At 39.0% G+C, this 23,458-nt stretch overlaps 2 protein-coding genes across 5 annotated transcripts; both read right to left on the reverse strand.

The window, feature by feature from the left end:
• Positions 1 to 650: 650 nt before the first annotated feature.
• On the reverse strand, positions 651 to 11,292 carry SRSF10 (serine and arginine rich splicing factor 10). 4 transcript variants are annotated; one of them, XM_034753742.1, is made up of 6 exons: positions 11,108 to 11,292; positions 8,701 to 8,805; positions 6,873 to 6,976; positions 3,341 to 3,503; positions 2,986 to 3,036; positions 651 to 2,821 (listed from the first exon to the last, which is right to left on the reverse strand). In XM_034753742.1, exons 1-6 carry the CDS (start codon positions 11,170 to 11,172, stop codon positions 2,524 to 2,526), a joined length of 786 nt encoding a protein of 261 aa, XP_034609633.1. In that variant the 5' UTR covers positions 11,173 to 11,292; the 3' UTR covers positions 651 to 2,523. The 4 variants fall into 4 exon arrangements, with proteins under 4 accessions (XP_034609633.1, XP_034609632.1, XP_034609631.1 ...); XM_034753741.1 differs by having other exon boundaries at positions 2,986 to 3,039; positions 11,108 to 11,291; XM_034753740.1 differs by having other exon boundaries at positions 11,102 to 11,291.
• A 4,617-nt stretch (positions 11,293 to 15,909) lies between these two features.
• Positions 15,910 to 20,228, reverse strand: LOC117868400 (fatty acid-binding protein, liver-like). The gene is made up of 4 exons (XM_034754307.1): positions 20,091 to 20,228; positions 18,685 to 18,857; positions 17,166 to 17,255; positions 15,910 to 16,093 (listed from the first exon to the last, which is right to left on the reverse strand). Exons 1-4 carry the CDS (start codon positions 20,155 to 20,157, stop codon positions 16,043 to 16,045), a joined length of 381 nt encoding a protein of 126 aa, XP_034610198.1. The 5' UTR covers positions 20,158 to 20,228; the 3' UTR covers positions 15,910 to 16,042.
• Positions 20,229 to 23,458: the final 3,230 nt, after the last annotated feature.

Raw genomic sequence — 23,458 nt, forward strand, 5'->3', positions numbered from 1 at the left:
TGCTTAAAATTCCTTTAAGCCTCTACACTTTTGTTTTCAAGACTGGGAGTCCATAGTAAATTTTATCAGGACATTATTTCCCCTTTTTGTACAAGTTCTGATCATTTAATAAAGCATTGTATGCTCTACTATTGCCAAAAGCCATCTCAGGCTTTGAGAGGTTGATGAAAAGAAAAAATAGAATTCTAACAGTAAAAATTAATTTTTATGTAATTTACCAGATAAATGCCTTTGTTACAGTGCATGACATGGTAAGTGTAAGTAACTGCTAGCTGTTACCTAGAAATTTTGTTCCCTCATGCATCTTTAAATTCTGGTTAACAACCCATGATTTGTCTACTGCATTATCTCAAATATGACAAATGGGGAAATCTGTATATTTGTTGAGCAATCTTGATCATGGAAATTAGGACAAATCTATTTTGCACTATTAGGCCAAAGATACACTTAACATTATTTCACCCATTAACCCTCTTAAGAAAAAAAAAAAAAAGTACATTGGTATCTAGACAGACAAAATAAATGGATTCCTGTTCTACTTTACCACTAAAACCTTAAAGAAGCACCTTACTTCAGAGGATGCATGGCCTTGTTCCTAACGCTGCTCTAGAATCAAATTCTAAAGCTACAATAACTCCAGTGGATCAATATTTCCTTCATTTTTTTTTTATTACAGCATGTTTGCTAAATTTACAGCAAGCACAAAATAAGCTGGGTCTTTAGTTATTTTGATCAAAACATTGATGTTTTAAAGGTAGTACACAATATTTGTTAAAAAGAACATATAAAAATACCTTTTTAGAAGCCCCTATATGAAAGAAAATACAAAGTTTAATCCCACAACTTTTCTCTGCTAGAGCTGCACGCTACTGCTAGTTTTAAATAGACTTTGTTGTTTTTAAACTATACATCCAGGAAAGTCTACAAAATTAAAGGAACGTGCATATAAATGATTGCATAGCAGAACATGAACATTAACTGCAAAGAGTAAAGAAAAAAAAAAGTTAGAAATACTATCAAGTATACAAAGGTTCTAGAATCAACCCCTTAAGCACATTCAACAGCCAGTATTGCTGTCTGTTTCCTCAAAGGCCCTGCTGAAATTACTAAAACCAAAACCTAAAAGTAATTCTCTAAAAAGGAAACTTTTTCACCAACATCTTCATACACTACTATATAGACAGCAAGGAACATAAGGTGTTTGACACTGGCTTGTTTTTTTCCTATTTAAATTCAAAGCCAGAAGCCATTTTCTTAACAAAACATCTTGCCTTCCAGAGAAATACTTGTGAGATTACATACTGGTATTGTACTATTTTTCACATCAGTTTACTCAAGATACTGTATTTGTGATAAACAAAATAGCTAGAGATGCAGCTCTAATTCACACCCAACTTGAAAGATTTGTCCTTAAGTAATTTAAAATGAAACCTTGCAACCAAAGCCATATCCAGTCTGGGGACGAAGGGATGTAATTTAGGCTTGTTTGACTAGATAAATTTTGAAGTGTAAAAGCAATCCTTTAGTTATTCACAAATAGAGAGATGGCTAGAGTTTGATATCTATGAATGCACCAACTAACCACAAGAGTAATTGGCATAAAAGTTTAGTTCTTATATACTGTACACACACAACTTGAAACAATCTACTTGCATCTAACAGCAGGAAACTAAGCAATTTATGATTAACTGCTCACTAAAATTTAGAATAGATACAAAAACTGAATAAAATGTACACACATTAACCTAATATTGTAGCTGCTCTGTCATTTGCTTAAATGTGACCTTAATATTTTCAAATGTATGTGTTTTTGTTAAACAGCTAATATTAGCAGCCGGGTAAAAACAACGAAAGCCCTCTCCTGACAACAATCATGACACTGCATGATCCCCCATGAATCCTCAAGATGGTGACTCCCCCATATACTATACGCAATGTTAGTACCATCTCTCCAGATGGTGGGGTTAACAAGAAACTTCAACACCATGTGTCTACTTGCTGTAGGTGGGCATGAAAAAATAGAGATTTCCTCCCTTTAAACAATGGAAACAATGTTGCCAGTCTATTTCACAGCAGACAGCATTGCACTACAGCTGCCTTGTTTTCCATTCATATTGCAAACTTTTAATATTGAAGAACAAGTTAAACTGCTAGTTTAACGGCTCCACACCAATTTGTACCAATTTCTCTGTGGGTGTGAAATTTGTAATAGGACAATGTTGCAAATTATGGTCAATCAAGTTATCACCAATATTTTAAGCATCAAAAAATGCAAATCTTTACAAAAATATACAGAGACACCACAATCAAATCAATAGCTGCCCATGACATTTCACGAAGTGGACTCTCTTAGTGGCTTCTCAACACTGTTATTTTAATTATAACCATTGCCTGCTAGAGGGAAAACTGACAAAAAGAGAAGTTCTTTTTAGCACTGTTGCAACATCATATTCCTGATAATTTAAGAAAACTGAACTGTGTGTAAATGAATGATTCATGCCTAAAAACAAGATGGTTACACTGTTAGTGGCCACTGGACTTGGGACTAGTCCATGACCGTGATCTGGATTTTGACCTAGATCTAGAGTGTGATCTTGACTGAGATTTGGATCTAGCTGGTTCTTTTTTTCTCGGTTCCTTTTCATATCTTGAGCTGGACTTATACTGTGTTTTAGTATCTGTTTTAGAGGTGCCTCTAGATTTGGTGTGAGATGCAGACCTAGAACGTGATTTAGCCTTCATTTCTTTCTTGGGCTGTGACTTGGATCGTGATCTTGAATTGGACTTAGATCTTGAAAAAGATCGATTGCGGTGTTTGAACCTATCAGAATAAAGGGGAGAGAGATTTGAATATAAAAATGCTATTCTTAGACATCTAGTACATTTTTTTAAACCATTTTTGCAGGAGTAAATTTTTTAATCTAAAGTTAAGGATTATAGTAATCTAGTTCTGAATTTAAATGGTGTAAAATTTTTTTTTTTTACCTATCATTGTCCGAACGGCTCCTGCTACGCCGAGGTCTTCCAGTAGGTCTACTGCTAAAAAGGTACATCAGAAAAAGTAAACGGTGACAAATACCTTTGTATTTATATAGATGATTAATAAGTTTAGTTTTTTTGAGATGTGCATTTGCTTTTAATTCTTTAATATGAAGCACAGAATTGTATTTCATTCAATATTTCTGTTTTGATGAAGCATGCAAAATACAGTAACTCCCACGCATGTGATTACAAAGTGAGCATACAAAAAAAGTATTCAAAATGTTAACAACTAAATAGTCAGTATGTTTTTTCTTCTCCAACTGACTGCTGTGTAGTTGAAGTCAAACACTACACTTACTTTCTAGGACTATAAGATCTTCTATAGTTGTAATCAAAAGAACGACTTCTAGACCTCCTCCTTTCATAACTCCGGCTTCTAGATCGCCTATATCTGTCATAGTCATCATAGCGAGAAGAACTGTACACGTTTCTCCCTTCCTTGGCTTTCATTTGATTTGGAGCTGCAGAAAAATAGCAATATTTAACATTTTTGTTTAAAAAAAAATCAAATGCAACTTTCTAATTTATAGATCAGTTCTCCTTGCTCCTTCCTTTGAATTTCAATTATGCATTAGTGGGGGCACCCATGTTTTCAAAAATCAATTTAACTGGGCTCAATTCCTGAGTCAACACAATGCATTTTGATGAAGACTGGAAAGGACACATGTGAGAGACGTAAAAGTGGTTGCACACCATCTTTATGCCCCATTACTACTGTTTAGAGCAGCCTTGGGGCTGCTGCAAGTTGTATCCAGTTGCCAGCTGCGAATGATGATTTAGGTAACAGAGTATTGCCTGGATGTAGCAGTGCTTCAGCCATACCCCTGCCCACATATACCAACTGATAGTGAAGAGCTGGCTATACTGGTTCTAGCCCATTGGAGAAAATCTTATAATCTTCAGTTGGCCTGTTAGTAGAGCTTCATGGCCCTATTATGTCTTGATATTTCTGAATTCAGTTAAGAGGACAGTCAACTAGAAATCTAGTCAATTTTTAAAGAAATCGGCAAAAAGCTTCACCCACCCCACACAGTCTGCTGATTTTCCCAGTCTTTTTTTTTTTTTTTTTTATAAAAACAATGAAAAGTTTCTCCTTTTTGGCAGACCAACAACAGATTCTATACAGGGAAAGTGGTGAAACTGATTATACACAAGGTAAACAAGAGTGAAGTATAAATTGATTATGACCCTTTCAACCAAAATTGGCAGGAAATAGGCTTGGTCCTGTTCTATTTCCCCACCCCCAAAAGGGGGCAAGGAGAGATGAGAAATAGCAGCACATTACTTCTACTATATTGTATTTTCCCCTTTAATTAAATGCACCCCTCATCCAAATATGAAGCAATATTGGGTATATTAACCTCACACTGCTATGCTTCAATGCATATTTTAAACATTTTCCATGTTGCAATGAAGCCAGTGTCTGGAATCACACTTGTGATGTGTGTACTAGCAGTTATCAAATGCATGGTAAAGGGTTAATTCATTTTCCTAAAGAAACTTAAGGCAATGTTATATCCCACCCCTTGGCCAAAAAAACCACAAACATTCAGGACTGAATTTTGTCCTTGCATGCATACAATTCCCACTGACTTCAAGGACTGCATGCAATTTTTTTGGGAGAACATAATAGGTATATTGTTTCTCTGATACTTTGTACTGCAAGATCCTTGGGCCGACACATCAGACAAATAAGACTAAAGTTGCATATACATGTTTTAGAATACTAACATGTTACAAGTTTCTTGTAATGCACTCTTAAAATCAGCCATTTTCTGAAGAATAATACTTAATACAACCATACTAGTTCAGTTTTTGTAACTCTAAAACAGGAATAAGACTACTTACTTTCAATTATATGCTAAACTCCAAAGATTTCTTATACCATATGCCACAATAAGCGTGAAATTGATTATACATATTAAGTATCATTTTGTATTAAGAACCATCAACGCATTTCATTTTGATGTTGAAACAAAGTAAATTATATAATTTATTAGGGCTGTTGATTAATCACAGTTAACTTACACGATTAACTCAAAAAATTAATTTCAATTAATTGCACTGTTAAACAATAGAATACCAATTGAAATTTATTAAATATTTCAGACTTTTTTCTACATTTTCAAATATACTGATTTCTATTACAACACAGAATACAAAGTGTACAGTGTTCACTTTATATTGTTTTTGATTACTATTTTATCATTTTTACAGTGCAAATATTTCTATTTTTCAATTCACCTCATACAAGTACTGTAGTGCAATCTCTTTATCCTGAAAGTGTAACTTACAAAATGCACATTTTTTTTGTTACTTGAGTGCACTCAAAAACAAAACAATGTAAAACTGTAGAGCCTACAAGTCCTACTTCTTGTTCAGCCAATCGCTAAGACAAACAAGTTTGCTGCTTGCTTCTTATTTACAATGTCACCTGAAAGTGAGAACAGGCATTCGTATGGCACTTTTGTAGCCGGTGAGGTATTTACATGACAGATATGCTAAACATTCGTATGCCCCTTCATGTTTCGGCCACCATTCCAGAGGACATGCTTCCATGCTGATGATGCTCGTTAAAAAAAAATACACCTCTACCCAGATATAATGCAACCTGATAGAACACAAATTCAGACATAACGCAGTAAAGCAGTGCTCCAGGGGAGGGATGGGTAAGGGGCTGTGCACTCGGGCGGATCAAAGCAAGTTCGATATAACGCGGTAAGATTTTTTGGCTCCCGGGGACAACATTATATAGGGGTAGAGGTGTAATGTGTTAATTACATTTGACTGAACTCCTTGCGGAAGAATTGTATGTCTCCTGTTCTGATTTACCTGCATTCTACCATATATTTTGTTATAGCAGTCTCGGAACACATTCGTTTTAAGAACACTTTCACAGCAGATTTGACAAAATGCAAAAGAGGTACCAATGAGAGATTTATAAAAATTAGCTACAGCACTGGACCCAAGGTTTAAGAATCTGAAGCGCCATCCAAAAACTGAGAGGGACGAGGCGTGGACAGTGCTTTCAGAAGTCTTAAAAGAGCAACACTCCAATGCGGAAACTACAGAACCCAAATCAACCCACCAATCAACCTGGTGGCATCTGACTCAGATGATGAAAATGAACATACGTTGGTCCACTCTGCTGTTATTGAGCAGAACCTGTCAGAACCAGAACCTCTGGAATGGTGGTTGAAGCATGAAGGGACATATGAATCATTAGCACATCTGGCACGGAAATACCTTGCGACGCCAGCTACAACAGTGCCATGTGAATGCCTGTTCTCACTTTCAGGTGACATTGTAAACAAGAAGTGAGCAGCATTATCCCCTGCAAATGTAACCAAACTTGTTTGTCTGAGCGAGTGGCAGAAGTAGGAATGAGTGGACTTGTAGGCTCTAAAGTTTTAGATTTTTTTGTTTTTAAATGCAGTTATTTTTTGTACATAATTCTACATTTGTAAGTTCAACTTTCATGATAAAGAGACTGCACCACAGTACTTGTATTAGGTGAATTGAAAAATACTATTTCTTTTGTTTTACAGTGTAAATATTTGTAATAAAAAGTAAACACTGTATACTTGGTAGTCTATGTTGTAATTGAAATCAATAGATTTGAAAATGTAGACAACTTTAAATAAATATTTAAGGAAAGGGTATTCTATTACTAACAATTCAATTAGGTTTTTTTCCAATCGCCTGACAGCCCTATAATTTATATTAAAATAGCGTACAGATGCTTCCCGACTTACGCAAGGCGTTCCGTTCTGACTATCCTAATATTAAGGATATAACTACATACTGATACTACACACAAAGGCACTTACTTTTCCGATCACCCTGCGCAAACTGGATTTCTATCTGACGGCCACAAATCCACTTCCGGTCCAAATTATGGAGGGCATCTTCAGCATCACGGACATCTTCAAATGTGCTAAGTGTTAAGGTACTTGGGAATTTGAGTAGTTAACAACTTCAAATTGACAGCTTTTCCTGGATTTTTTAATCTTGCTATAGGTCACACTAAAAACTGTCTCCCATTAACTGTAAGGTTGTAGGAGAATTTTTGGAGAGAGGAATACAGTACAAATCTTGTGATATAGGTACAACCAAGAGTATATATCCTTTAGTGAACAATCACCATGTAATGCCATAGCCTTCTTTTCTCCTATACATACTGATGTATCAAAAGTAGTTAAAGAAGGTTAGTTATTAGTGATCCGATTCTCTAGGTTTGCCTTACCAAAAAAAAAAAAAGGGGGGGGGGGGAGAATGCTCTCTTAAAATGCTTAAGCAACATTAGTAAAAAGTGAAAATTCTGCATTCATTACATTACTGTATTCATGAAACTTATTCCCCTTTTCACCTACTCCTTTAAAACTGATTATGACTTTCGGCAATTGTTACTCAAATATAGACCACCGTATTCTATTAAAGAATAACGCATATACTGAAACATTACGCTATGGATTAGATGTTCAATAATGTAATCATCAATATCTTTAATCCATAAGACTGTTCATTGTAATTCACTTATATTCCACTGTCTAGCGGATTCGAAAGAATAATTCATCTGTATTGGTCTGCATACCAACTTCGTCCATCATCTCCTGGGTACCATATAGGTACACTTATCTTGATAAATAAACCAAGAATGAATGCATTTCATTCAAGACAGTTACAATTTAAATACCACCCACAAGTGAAATATTACAGGTTCTGTCAACAGACTAAACCAGAATAATTTAAGTTACCACTTACACAAGAAACAGAAAAAAAAAACTGTTATTCTGTAGGATACATCAGGTATGACTCCTTTAATCTTGGCCACCATTCAACTTCATCTTGACCTTTAACTCTTTAAGTGCTTGTCAGAAGGACTTGTCATGAGATGCTTGGTCAAAAATGACAGATGGCTTTATCTTTTACTTTGAAAAACAACCTTTTCCCCCTTTTGTAGATAAAGCGAAGCTTTGTCTCCCATTATGGCTTGTCCTTCTTCCAGCTTTTCTTTACTTTTTCTTTTCCCAAACTCTCCCTTCTCTTCAAGCCTGATCCTTAAGAGGTCTTTGGCTTGTCTACTTGCCTTAATTGTTGAACTCTACTCTAAAGGTTCTTTCATGCTTTCTCTTTGGGGTCGCCATTACTGTACAGCTTTACATTCTCTGAGGCAACAACAGAGGACAGTAAATTAGGGGACAATATTAAAGAAAGAAGTTTACCTCATTTTTTATACAAACTGCTTTTGATCAAGTGATTCCAGTTTCCATGTTTTTAAATTAACAATGAATACCAGCCACAATTTGCTAAGCACAAGAACAAGTTTACTTTCAGTATCAGTTATATTAAAAATGTGGTAGACACTTCTGAGTCAGTGATAATTGTCATTTAAATCATATAGTATCAATTTGAGTGACAGATATTCAACAAAATAGCTTTTATCTTACTGAATCTGGTTTAAAGTTTTGCAAAAAAAGTAAAGAGCAATTTGCGAGGAGTTAATCTTCAAAAAAAATGGAACACACCACAATAAGACATTTAATAGAAACAACACAAAAGTAAACTGCTTTTTCATTTAGATTTGTTACCTCTTACACAAACTTGAATTTCAAACTTCAACACCCCTCACTAATCAGCCATCTGAAGAAAGGATATTGAACGTAAGCAAATCCTCTTGGACGACGAGTGTAGAAATCAAGTGGAACGTACACATCAACTATCGGCCCATAACGACCAAACTCACGACGCAAGTCTTCAGACCTGAAATACCATAAATACATTTTTATATATTCTCTCACTTTTTACATTTAAGTTGCAAACTGAAAGAAACTACTGAAAAATCTTGAATCAAATAATATGGCCAAAGCATGCTTTCAAAACTAACTAGATGATGAAGTACAAAAAAAACTAAAAAAAATTCGGAGTAATCTTGTGATAAAATTAATCAGAATAAATTAAAAACCTGGTCTGAATCATACATCAACTATAGGGGCTTTGCTAAAACTCCCAAGGTGTTTAGAATCTTGGAATAATTAAAATTTTATATTAGCACCTTGGAATCTGAAAACTCAGTGTAATTCAATATTGGGCAAGTGTAAATGGAGAAAATACATGTAATGGTGTATTTAGTAAACAGTACTGAATTATTGAAGGTGGGTGGGAAAGAAGAAGAAACAGCAGATCTGGTACAAAAAAATTAAGAAAAAGCTTCTCTAAGACTTCTAATTCCACATTTTTGCACCATGAAAACAGAAAGTTACAACACTTGGAAACTCAAGAAAGAACCTCAAAAATAATCATTCTATCTCACAAGGTGAATTTCAGACACATCAAACAACAAAACTAGTCTAAAGCAGCCTTCAAGCCACTAAGAGTTAATTGCTTCATGGAGGTGATCTAACAAAAAAAAAGAGTATAATTCTGTTCAATAGGTCTATGCTATTTGGAATCATCCCTTCTTCCCCTCCAACAACATCAACTCTCTCATACAGATTTCATTGAATGTTATTTTATATGCATAAAATAGTCATGGCTGGGAAAGTCAATGATGAAAAGTTACCACTATTTATCTCTCTTCCTCACAGTCTGGGGAAGAATGCATTACACACACCAGTCATAAGAACACAGGAGGTAAACAAAGATTCAATAGGAAAACTCAACATCATGGTATCGGTACAAAGGGCAGAGTTTTCACAGCACATTACAGAAAGGGACCAAATAGGTTCCCCATTCTCTTCGAAATTTATATGTAATAGTTTTCTTCCTCAACCGTTCTGGTCATTAAATAAATTTCACTCTAAAACTAATCACAAGTATAATCACAGAGGAAAGACAGGTGATCACACAAAAAAAGCTTTCACACATAACCTGTTTCCAATTCCGAACTATTAGTATCATAGGGAAAAAATGCAACTCCTACTCCATTCCCTCATTTCTACTTCAATGTTATTTATTGCATGACTCCTTTAGGGTAGATTATTTTCCTGACAGCAAGTTAAACAATATATCCTTAGACCTTAATCCTGCATTCCGCAAAAGCAACACTCTTACTGACTTAAATAGGATTTATAGAAAAATCTCTGACCTTTAATATATAAATGTACTTAATACAACATACATCCTCAAAAACACTTTAACGTAACAAATAAAAACTACAACGTTCATAATAAATGTCAGAAGGAGATATTAAGAAGGTATCAGGGAGAGGTGATAGAATAAGCAGTTTGCTAAAAATACCCAGACTACAAATGAGAAAAATATAGGTTGTACTTCCACTGCTTGATGAAATAAAAGTTACAGCAGTCTTAGGTATTTGGAAGTGGGCACTTTTACTTTAGACAATTGTGAAGTGTGACGTTAGACAACTCCTCCCCTTATTTATTTCTAATGATTGAAAACTCACAAATCAACCCCTTACAGAACCATTCGTGCAGTAACAGCCTAGCCAAATAGGAACAAACACCACGCGCGGGTGTTGGGGGCGCGCAGCTTCTGTACACTAAGACCCTCCGGTGCTTTTTCAACTCACGGCAATCGCCGTTTCTGCGGAGGCGCTACTCTACCCTCAAGGGGCACGTATTTGAAGCCAGCGGTTGTTGGGCAGCTACACGTGATGGGGCGCACATGTCCTGGAGCACAGACTGTGGCCGCCGGGTTACTCGCACAGCCCCTGCCTCGTGCTGAGCCAGCGCAAGGGACTCCGCGGGGTCTCTACGGCTCTCCTGCTTTTCCTAAGTTTTCCCTCCCTGGTTTTGTTTCGCTGTTTTCTGGACTCAGTGCGCCGGGTGAAGCGGCTGTGAGCCGGGGCGGGAGGGGGGAAACGGAAGGCAGGCGAAGCATGGAGGCTGTGAGAAGGATGGGGAAGAAGGAAACGGCCTGGGTCTCCTTTCCCCTGCCTCAGGGAACCCCCTCCCCCTCCCATGTGGTAGCTGGCTGCGCGGCCTAGCGAGCCCGCCAAAGCCTGCGCAGCCCTCGCGCCACGCTCCCGCCCGCCGCCCCTCCCAGCGCCCCCGCCCGCCTGCCCGAGCCCCCTTCCCTGGATCCCCCCCGCACTTACACACACCTGGTGTCGTCGGCCACATTCCGCACGAACAGCGAGGTGTTGGGGGGGCGCAGGTAGCGGGACATGGCGGCGGCTCCCAGGCAGGGCCCAGACGCAGAGGAGAAAAGAGGAGCGAAGCGACTCTCCTGAGAGAGACAGCGCCACCACTATCAACGGCCTCGCCGCCTCTCGCGAGACTGCGGGGGGCTTCCGGCGAGAGCGCAGCCCAAACGAGGAGGAGGGGAGGTGGAAGAAAGAGAGCAGGCGCCAAACTGCCGCCCCGTAACCACACCTTGTTTTGCGCATGCGCCACGTCCTCTCTAGGCGGTGCGCACGCGTCGAACCCTCTATGCTTCTTGCTTCGCCACCAGCTCTTGAGATCCTCCCGCTTCTTTTTTCCGCGCATGCGCCGCCCACCCGCCACTTATCCAGCGCATGCGCTGAACGATGCCGCCCGCTCAACCCGCGCTTGCTGTCTCGCGCGGCAGTAGCGTTCTGTTGGCTGGGTGCGCGCCGACCGATCCCTTTCCCGCCCGAACAGAGCTGAGGCGCTGAGCGCGCGCCTGACTCTCCCCTCTCAGGCGAGGAATGGGGAAGGTGGTGAGAGGGGAACCGGCGCCTGAGGGGCAGTATCAGCCATGGTGCTGGCCGCTGCTGTGAGGGGCAGAGAGCCCCCACCCCCACACCATTACTGTAAAGCATCACACCCCTCAGTCTAGCCAGACAATAAACCAGGACAGCCTTGCCCCAAATCAAGGGCGGAGTGGTGCACAGGTAGGTGCAGTGATGCAGGGTAACGGTGCCCACTGCACCAATCCTCATCCAGCATGCTGCCTGCACAGCCTCAAATGCCATTGCTTTGTGGCAGGATAAGTCCCTCTACTGTGACACCAGCAGTTGACAAGGTAACATTGGCATGCTAGTGCTAGCCCACCTTGGATGCCTGCATGGCATCTAAATCTCAACCTGCTGCACCATCCAAAATGCTGACGTGTAACCTCTTAGCTGGCGCTGTCAAAACCTTACTTTTTGGTGCCGTTAGGTCTTGGAACCATTAGAAACGCCTTGTTGCATTGCAATGGAAGGTCATGATGTTACACATAGAAGCATCAGTCAGGATGCTTAGCAGGACCAAAAAGTGTCTTCAGGACTCCAGGAGAGAATAGCTGGTAACCAAAGTCACATGATGTATGAGTGAGTGGCTGAGAGTCAGGGCTCCTGTGTGCCATACCTGTCTTTGCTACTGACTCACTAGGTGATCTTGGGTAAGTCACTTGACTTTCTGTACTTTGTTTTACCCATATGTAAAATGGGGATAATTATACCATTAAGACTATCATTACTTGTACAGTGTGTGGTGCTTTAGACAAATAAATGAGAGGTCACTGACTATTCAAACCAACCTCTGTAGTGGCTGAGTTAATGAAGTGCTCATTAAAGAAACCTGTTGAGGTTCAGATCACATTGGGTGTGGTAATGTATAGCAAATCCGAGGAACAGATGGAGACATCACCACAAACCACCAGCATTCAACTCTTTCTTTGACCTTTTAACGTACAGACTTTGCTGTTGGCTCATTTTAGATGGTGGAACATGAGTAAATCTGTAGCGGCTACAAACACACTCCCACTCAGATCCCGTTGTTCTCTCTCACATGCCCAGAATGGTTTGTCATTACTGCAGGTTCAACAAGGTTGAGGAAGTGAGATCCCTGGAAAAGGAAGCCTTGTATTGCATTTTGCCAAATAGAAAAGTGCCTTGATGGTTATTGTGTCCGACTAACACTGAGTAAAATCTATGGCCTTTGACTTACATGACGTACTTTGCTCTTTGGGAGTAGAGATAAGGACCCCGATCTACAGTAATTTATACAATAGGTGTTTCCCTTTCTAACACTATCCTGCACTATACTTACTAGCAATGGGCATTTGAGCTGAGTACAATGTGCAGTAAATATACAATAAAATTCTATGCACACACAAATGCTTCTTTAAAAGAACATGAAATTGGTAATAGCAAGCCAGAAAAGATGGTTGAGGATTAAACCTACCATATATGAGCACAGCATAATGCAGCTGTGTAATACTAAAGTGTCTAGCTATTGGTAGGCCAAATTCTTCCCTCAGAAACTCATGTGGAACCACTGAAGTTGCTTCATGGCAGTATTTGGTGCATAGCAATAAATACATGTAGCCAGGAGTAATTATATATCTTGTTCAGAAGCCTCTGGTATTGGCAGCTGGTAGAGACAAGGTTCTCAACTAGATGGACCATGTCTGTTCTGCAGTGTTCAGAATTACAAGATGCAATTATATAAATATTCTCTTGAAGTGTATTGCACATGATTTCACTTGATTTTGGGAGAGGGTGGATGTATCTCTCTTTCACTGCAAGACTTTTCCATCTGTAAATAATGGCTTATTTCCCAAACCAGTAACATAAGACCCTTGACCTAAACCACAAAATCATCATTAACCAGTCTACATTTCCACCCTGTTAATCCATTGCTTTTCCCATTGCAGATTGCCTTTGCCAAGAGGTCATATCACCAACTCTTTTTGTGGGATGGTCCCAGTTTTTCCCAAAATTGCCTCTGCTATGTGATAGCATCCTCCCACTGTAAATAAGAGCAAGGGCCCCCCCGTTCTTGACAGGTTGGAATAAGGACCTGCACAAAGGACATACATTCAAATTCAGATCTCTCACATGGAAGTGGAATGTGCTGAGACTAGGTTGCTATGACCAACCCTGTTGTAGGCAACATTAAGGTTAAATAATTTGGACATGGCACTGTGTTTGCTTTCAGAATGTATTATGGAGGTTTAAACAAATATTTTTAAAAAGAGTTTTAATTTTATATATTAATAGGTACTGTTTTCAGAACATCCTACCATTCTGTAACCCAATCTCCCTTTGCATTACAGAGCGTGGCTGCTGAACTGTTTTCCTAGACTTTCACTGAGTTGGTGAGTTGAAGGGTCTGAATGGGTTTGTGGGGGGAGCTCTTTTGTGGGCATTAACCCAATGTAACTTTTTGTATGTTTGCATGTTTTCTTTAAACACATAAGTGCTTAGCATTTTAGACACTTTAAATTAAATCTAAATAAATACATGTGTATGTCATAATACATGAAAAGCAATGTAGCATACGTTTTTACACGTTTTAAAACCTGTGATTACAATTTTATTTTACAAAAGTGAATATACTTTGTTAGACTAGTTCAGAAAAGAACCTGAACGTGTCAAATCTCTTGTACAATGCAATTGTACAATGCAGCACCTATTTGTTGAAGCATTGTGGTTTCCTGGGAATTTACTGTTAGACAACTAATTCCTTTTTGTATTGTTTCCTTATCTAGCTAGCAACAGTTACCAAGCAACTTACAAACATACCTTTCCAAGCTGTGTTGAATGGTTTCTTGCACCACAAAACTTTAAAAGAGCTTTCTTCCCAAGTTTGTTCTGGCCAACATCTCTCTGTGCGATCTTTTATACATGTGCAACTCTCACTGTACTCAACTTTTAGGGCTTGTATATGTGGGGAAAATTACCAGCATACCGATGCAGGTGTAAGTATACTGGCATTGCTATGCTGGTAAAACTCCCAGTGCGGGCATTCTTATCTCATTGAAGTCAATGAGAGTTTTTTCAAGTGACTCAGTTGAGAATTTAATTTGATCTTCAACAAGCATTGCCTCTGAGAGTAAGGGCTTGTCTACTCAGGGAAAATTACCAGCATAGCTATACTGGTAAAGCTTCCCCTCTGGACACTCTTATCCCAGAATAAGAGTGCTTTTTTCTGATTTAATTTATGGTACTTTCAAAGTGGTGATATTTGTTGAAGGTCAGATTCTTTTCCCAGTTGAGTCACTTGACAAAACTCTCGTTGACTTCAGTGGGTGAAGAATAGAACTGGCACTATCTATAATAGAATCCACACAACTGGTGACTGGAGAAGTGGCATGACTGCCATAGTAGGGAATATACTAGGGAGCAAATTCAGTGATTCCGAATCAGAGATCTGATGGGATGACAGCTCATGACCACAGGCCAATTAAATGACAATATCATATGTGGGATAATAGCAAATTTTCTGTGGGATGGAGGATAATGTGTTAAAAGGGGAATGCTCTTTGTAATGAGGGACAGTTAGGCAGTATAAGTGCAGGGACGTTATTCTCATATGCTTCAGTCCTGTACATTTCATACCTCAACCCAGAAAGAGTACAGATACTTATTCAATCTGAAAGCAAATATTCCAGCTATACTTACCAAAACTGTTAGAAATGGAGATGCTTAATCATTTTAGACCTTGAAAAGTTAATTAATAGGCATTGTGTTTAATTGCTTTTGGTGCCTTAGCTTTGTTTTCTTTGTGTATAATTACCTGCTGAATGTGTACAATACTTTTATAGCTTTTTTAATATTTCTATTTATATTACTATTGTGATGACAGAAAGATCAGGAGAGACACTTGCTGGATAGGAATTAGATATCTGATTTTGTGTAGATCTCCCAGATCTATTGGGCAGAGAGTAAGAGAGAAGGTGTTGGGGTTTATTAAACTTATCTTCTTCCTTAATAAGGATAAGAGGCAGAGACACATTCTTAATAGCTTTCAGCCTCTCTGTAATCATTATTGCAAATCACTGTTTCACTAGCTGTCCAATCCTGTACTTACACAGGCAAAACTCTTGTTGAAATCAATTGGAGGTTTGCGTGGCTGGGAAGTAGGCCACCAGAAGTTAGAATAGGGAGTGTGTCGCTATAGTCAAGAAAAAGGAATTCTTATATTGGTGTAAGTCACGTATGAACATGGAAAGGAAGCGGAAATCCTATTTCTTTATTTTCCATGGCATTTTTTCCAAAACAACAAATTTCACAACTGAGGGCAAATGCACTTTAATTCTGGAACGTAAAAATGTCCAAAATAGAATGGGTCTCTCTTCTTATTGTTTATACCTTCTTGCTTTTTCTGACGAGTGTTGCTGAACCAACAGTCAGAGTCTGGAAAATACAGAGATATATTACTTGTTTTCCATTTAGACTGTAGGGGGACCTGTATGTAGCTAACAGCTTTGAAGTTGCTGTAGTATATTTGTAATTCCATCTCATATAATCTGAAAATACAGTTACAGCAATTGCATATGGACATGCTGAGTAGAATTGCAAATGGTGTTCCTGTTAGGGAACCAGTTCTGAACACTGAAAATCTGAATAGTCAAATGTTATCTTCAAGTGCATTGTTGGAGTAACCTCAGTCACAAGAATGTTCCCTATACTAGAAACCCACTGCCCCAGATAAGTACTATTGATCTGGTTTTTGCAGATTTATTAAAGAAAGTAGTCTAGGATTTTCAAAGCCATCTAAGGAAACTGGGCATTTAAAATCCCTAGGCACATAAAATTCCTGAAAACTTTAGCTGTAAATCTTATAACAGTAATCACACCAACTGGAATACATCTTAAAAGCCTGGCAAGTGAACTTTTAATTCACTGGGAGAAGGGTTCTGTGCCAGTAGGGAACAGTTCAGGACACATAAGTTCCTAGGATTTGTAAATGAAACAGGTGAAAATTTAAATTAGCATGGCTTGATTCAGTTTTCATTCTCTGCTCAAGAGCATCCCAGCTGTACAACCCTGTGAAAAATCTTGCAGAGCATGCCCATGATGGTCAAAAGCTAGCAACGCTAAACCTGAGTGCCTAAAATGAAACGATAACGAAAATGAATTTGTCTCAATGTATCCTGGGAAGGGATAGCAACTTTCAGTGATAGAAATGCATAGAGTGAAACTGTCATGGACAGTCACAGGCATTGTCCATGTGTAGAGGAGATTCAGTTAAGTCAATAAGTAACAATGCATCACCCTGGCTGTACTAAATGGTGACTAATGTCGTTTCTTGCTGGTTGCAATCATTGGAATTTTAAAGTTACATATTCTTTCATTAATGTAGTGATATAATCCATGCTCACAGTAGTAATTCCTGTGCTCAACACCAGGACTTTTTAAAGTGATGGTGTCAGTTTATAAACTGATAGGCATAGGAAATTCCCCCTCCCCTCCCCCCATCACTTACCTCCACCATTTCATTTCCTTTAATTTCCTGTTCATGGCAGAATGTTTCTGATTTGCATACAAGCTTCCCACCTATCATGTTAACCGTGCACTGTGAACAAATTTTTAAAATGTAAGTATTTATAGTAGCCTAGCAAGTACATTTCTGGTAGGCAATTTAGGCCAAAAGGTAGAAACTAGGAAATTAGTTTGAATGGTAGTTAGATACACAGATAAGAATGATTCAGTATCTGCACTTCCATATTTCATTAATCTCATGCTAACTTCAGATTGACAGGAGTAATGAGCATCTTGTTTAGCATTCAATGAAAACTTCTCTAACTGTTGAAACAATACCAATGCATATATAAATGCTACTTCTTGGTGTGCCAGAAATACAGATATATTAGAAAGACTTTACAGTTATTGGTATTGTATTAAAGTTAACTGGCAGTTGAAATATGCCAAATAAGAGTAAAATTTGTCCTACGAAAGGCAAGACTATACAATGGGTTTTGCTACACTGGATCAAACTGTTGGTTCATATAGGATGTTATCCTTCTTCTAGCAGTGGTGGCTGGGGATATCAAAAAAAATTTTTTTTTTTTTTTTTTTAAAATAGTGTAGACAACATCTTAACAAAAAGATTGTCTCAAACTACCTTCATTTCTATTCATAAACATATGACCCAATTCCCCTGCCACAACTGGTAGCTATAGCAATACCCTACGTGAAAAAATAGTAAGAACACATTTAATGTGTTCTATCTTTTTAATGTGCTTTATCAGCTAGAAACTACATGGAGAGCTAGCACCATGGGGAACAGTCAGCTCTATTCAGACCAGCAAGTGTGCTACACACACCACTATTTGGGAATCACTGTTTCAGGGGAAAAAAGTGAAAAACTCCATAATCATATATAGCCATTTATTCATGTACATGGGGAATAAAATTCCTCCCTGACCCCTGGGTTGATCAATTTATGCACAAGCAGCAGATTTGATTACCTTAAGAAATGTTACCTTATACCTGAGCGTTTTAATGAGCTGTTGTGTGACAAGAGCTGAATTAGTACAAAGCATTCATTTTTCCCTAGAGGTTAATGGGGGTTTCTTCAAACTGTGCTTTGCAGCAACCATTTCTCCAGCTGAAAGGGTCTGGAAGCAGCTCCTTCTGAAACTAGAGGCGTTTGCTCTAGAGTGGTGTAAGGTGATTGCTCTTCTACAGTTGTTTAATGTGTTGCCTCCACAACTTTCTCAGGACCTGCTAACATGACAGTTTGTGACACAAACTTAGATTCCCTGTGTCCCTAACCACAAAGCCAGCTAGACAGTCTTTCTGGCTCCTTCACTTACCATGTAACCTGCATGCTCGCGTTAAAAGCTTTTAAGTTTTACTTAATTTCTTACTCATCAGTAGAAACAAAGATCCTATCAGAAGCAATTGAAGTTTCCTAATGGGAATAGTACAAAGAAATTCCACTTGCAAAATGACACTGAAGTACTAGTGAGGGAGCAGTTATTGTTCTTGAAATATATTACCTTTAGTTTTTTGCCATCCATAGTAGTGATGTCAGCCTCTTTCCCCAGAGTAAATGAATTTGTTACAGACTGCTTAGGTGTTTTTGATGTCACAACAAAATTGTTTCCATTTTGTTGTATTTCAATAACAGGCTTAATGTCTTTGGCAACTTTGATGAGGTCATCTGCCAATGCTGCAGAAAGAGGAAAAATGGAATTTTAGCTTCTCTATTATGCAGAGGGAAGTATGGGGTTTGTATGTTATGCACTGAATCAAAGTATTTTATTTGAAGTGACAAGGTTGACACAAATCAACAACAGAAAAGGAAGTCAAAGTTAGATTACCCAGTTCTCTATGGACATACAATTTAATTAATGGGACACTTGGTTTTAGATTCCTTTTCTTATAATCTTGGAGATTCACTGGCAGTTCTTTATGAGGTATACTGTTTTTTTTAAGATGGAGGATCTTCCATATTTTACACACACACACACACACCATATTTACAAGCACTTTGAAGTGTTTTTGCCCTAATATTACATTAGTACAATAATTTCTCTTTTTAAATTGTGTGCATACTTTAGCACTGGTGAAAGGCTGACCTTTTCTATGTTCTTTTCTATTCTATATAGTTTTTTTCTTATATCACCATAATGTCTGAGCACCTTTAGTACTGCACTAAGTGACATGAGTAGCATTACATAAGGTTCATTTTCTCTCTCATCCTCCCCCAGGACACACTGAAGTCCCCTGCATAACCACAGGGCAGCAACAGTGCAAGTGTCCCCAGGCTGCCTCATCAATAGGCTTCAATGCGGACCTGAAAGGATCACCTTTGGGGCTGAGGGCGTAGTTTAGGCAACATGCTTTTTGAGAAGGGATTTTCACTGAGTGAAGCATTCCGCTCTGTTTAATTTGATTGTTTTGCTGCAACTGACAATGCAAACTATGGTGGTGTTTTTTAATAACCTAGACACCACTAGCTAGAGACCATCAAACTCATTTCATGTAGGCTAACAAACAGCCATAAGGTAATCAGTGATTACTGCCAGAGGCTCTATGTGAGCTGGTAACAGAGCTGAGAGGCTCTGTATCCCATTACCAATGCCCTACTAGTTGACCTGTTTCAGTTTATAAGGTTAACTGATACACTTCTACTGAAATACCTTTCCTTTCATGAGAAGGCCAGTCTTGTGGTTAAGGCTGAGTCGATCTGGGTTTTATCCCTGGCTTTTCCTGGGTGACTTTTGGGCAAGTGCCTTCACTTCACTTTATATCTAAAATGGGGCTATTAACACTTACCCACCTCATGGAAGGTGGTTTGTGAAAAACACTTTTGATATTCTCTGATGGAAGGTTCCTTAAATGCAAAGTGTTATATTTCACAAACCCAGCAAGTTGTAGAAAAAAAAAATAGGACACTTACCAAGAGCTTTCAGAAACTCTTCATAGTTGTCTTGAGCATACACCTGCCAGGTTCCATTGAATGCCATTATGGATGGTGCAGTACAGTATGGCAGTGATGCCAGAAAGAGAATGGAGCAGCCGTCTACTGAATTAAATGCTATTTATACAGAAAGAAATGTGGCTTGTCTCATGAGATGATCTGCTAATTATTAACAATGAAGTATCAATTATTAATCATCTGTTTATTCTTAATAGAAATAACCTCTAGTTCATTGTGGTCTGTGTCTGTCTCTTTACCTTGACTGTCTCTTTCCTAGCAAGTTTATTGCTTCCAAAATAAATTAAACTAAAGTACAAAATGCAGAATAAGAATAGCCACATGGGGAGCTAATGTGGAATAGCTATTCCAGGCTATTTCCCTGTGTACGTAAGCCCTTGTCTTATTGAAAGCCAATGGTACTTAGGCTCCTAAATGCATAAGGCTTTGGGTACTCATAAAATTTGTATCACTTTAAATATAATGGTATAGTTAAAGCAATACAACCTCTCTAGTGTGGATGCAGTTATACCAATATAAATTTGCTTATACTGGTATAGCTTATTCCATAAAGGAAGGGGAATAAGCTAGACTGGTGAAAGGCACCTTTGTACAGCTATAACCATGTCCACACTAGGAGTTATACTGATATAACTATATAAATACAAAGAATTACACCCCAAATGGATACACTTATACTGGTACATAAACTGTATAGACCATGCCTAAGTCATTAGTTAAAATGATACTTAGGCTCGTAAGTCACTGAAGCACTTTTGAAAATTTTACCCATTTTCTAAATAAATAAAAATGTTCACTTATATAAAACTTTAGAGAAATAGTCACTGGATGTGAAATTATATTTCTTATATATTGTAATAAATCCATGGCCAGTGAAGAGCTTTGTGACTCACTATGCTGCATGTAGGTACTTGGAACTTCACTGAGACAGTGAAGATAGAACACAGATCAGTCTCTTCCAAAAGAACTGGGCCCTACCATGTGAGGAAAAGAAGAATCTCCTTTAGTGATGATCAGTACAGGGCCTATGACCTACAGCTGATCAGTTCTGATTCCATCCAGTAGACATCAGTGGGGGCACATATGCACTAATCAGTTTGTTACAATATTTAAATGTATTTAGTGATGGTCCCATACATACAGATTTAAAGTGGAAACAAAACATGGAACTATTGCCTGGGGACTGAAGTGGAAAAATAAATGGGAGTACTTAATTCTTGACTGTTACTCTCCACATTCATAATCTCAGAATTCCTCACTCACAGTGTAATACTCATCCCTCCTTGATCAAGCCTGACTGCTGGCTTTGGAAGGCATTAGGTAAAACTGTGGTTTGCAATAAAATTGCTTAATTCAAATAGTGTTTGTGCCCTAGAGGTGACTGACCTGTCTAAGTCAACATTTCTAGTACTGTACTACAGACTAGGTAGTAGTTTTTAGCTGAATGGGAAAACAATGATGAATTTTTCTTACAAATTTACTTTACATTGTTGTCTAGTTTTAATTTTTTAGAGACAAGCCCAAATTGGGATCAGAGATCCAAATACACCTCAAACTTTGGGACAGTTCAGGTCTATCTCTAATTCATCACAGTTTTAATCAGTGAGCATGTCACAGGATTAAGAGTTAGGAGATCCAAGTTCTAGTGCTGGCTACTAAACCTCCACTTGGTTTTAAGAGCACACTGCCCTAAACTATATGGTCTTTAATCATTTGAATGTTTTAAAATTCATTTTAGAGATCCAATTTGTGATTTTAAAATATTATTATATGTTTGTTAATAAGGAATTTTAAAATATATTTGTAAAGGATTTGCTTTAGCTGAGCAAACCATTGATCCAACAGTGTGTTATCCAGTCCCCAGCTATAGCCAATACTTGATGCTTCACATGAAGGGGGAAATATACAAACTGCACCTTGCCAACAATGCAATGCTGCTCATCAGGCAGCTCATCTGTTTGCAACTGAACGTTTCTATTTCTGTGAGGAGTTCATGCACAAACACCAGACCCTGACTTTGGAAAAGTTCACTGACTCAAAGATTTCATTAAATTTTTCATAGTGACCTGTCCTCATTGTCCTCCAGCAGCCAGACCTTGGGCAGCTAAACATTAAACTAAAGTGCACAACAGTGGTAAGCATCTCTTGCACTCACAATTAGGCTTTATAAAGGGATTTCTGTGTGTGTGGGGGGGGGGGGGGGGGGGGAGGACAGAAGTCACACGTACATCAATCCATAGTGTGACAAAGCTCCAACCTTGTCTCAGTGGGTCCCACACTTCCTGGCAGATTACGCTAGCCTCCGAGGCTCACTGTGACCCTCCACATAGCCCTTCTCTCTCTAGAGGCAAAGGTCACAGTCTACTGAGCCATTTTCATCATAAGCCAGCAAGGGAGGTGAGGAGAAGTTATCCTCCCTCGCACAGTCTCTGTTGTCTCCCAGTTTCTCAGTGATTAGTCGGGAAGGGGGGAGTGAGCCCAGGCCCACCCTCTACTCCGGGCTCCAGCCCAGGGACCCTGATAGTAGCAGCTCTTGGTAGCTGACTTTTTGGAAACAGGACGAGTATGATTCCCTGGGCCACTTCCCCACAGCAGCCCCCATTTCCTCAATATCTGCATCACCCTTACCTTAGGGCCTCCTTTCTTGTGCCTGATAAGGTTTGTACTGCTCCATTTCTCTAGCAGTGTGGCTCCCTTCTACAGCTCCTGGCACACCTGCCACCTGAACAAGTGGGAGGCTTTTAACTAGTTTCAGCCAGTCCCTGGTTGGCTTCAGGTGTCCCAATCAACCTAGTTGTCTCCACTGCTTTCGGGAAGGATCTTAATTGGCCCCCGGTGTCTTGATTAACCTGGAGCAACTGCCATTTGGTTACCATGGTACTAGGGATTTGTTTAGCCTGGTGCTAACATACCTGATTCTCACTATTTTCCTATAGCCATCTGGCCTTGCCCCATCACATATCCCCCCAACCTGCTCAACACCATAGAGTTGGGCAACTTGGGATGCCAGGCAGTGTGCTCGTGACAGACCATCAGCATTGCCATGGTGGCATCCAGCCCTGTGCCTTATTCAAAACTGGAACGGTTGGAGGGATAAGAACCACTTGGTGACCCTTGTGTTCTTTTCCTTATTCCACTGCATCCACTGGATGGGTACATAGTCCGTCACAAGAGTAAATCGCTGGCCTAAGAGGTAATAACGCAGTGTTTCCCTGGCTCATTTGACAGCAAGGCATTCTCTCTCCACTACTGCATATTTCTGTTCTCGTGGGAGCAGCTTTCTGCTTAAGTAGAGGATTGGGTGTTCCTTTTCTCCCACCATTTGCGAC

Source organism: Trachemys scripta, chromosome 20 (assembly GCF_013100865.1).
Source record: "Trachemys scripta elegans isolate TJP31775 chromosome 20, CAS_Tse_1.0, whole genome shotgun sequence".
In the NCBI taxonomy this organism is placed as follows: domain Eukaryota; kingdom Metazoa; phylum Chordata; order Testudines; family Emydidae; genus Trachemys; species Trachemys scripta.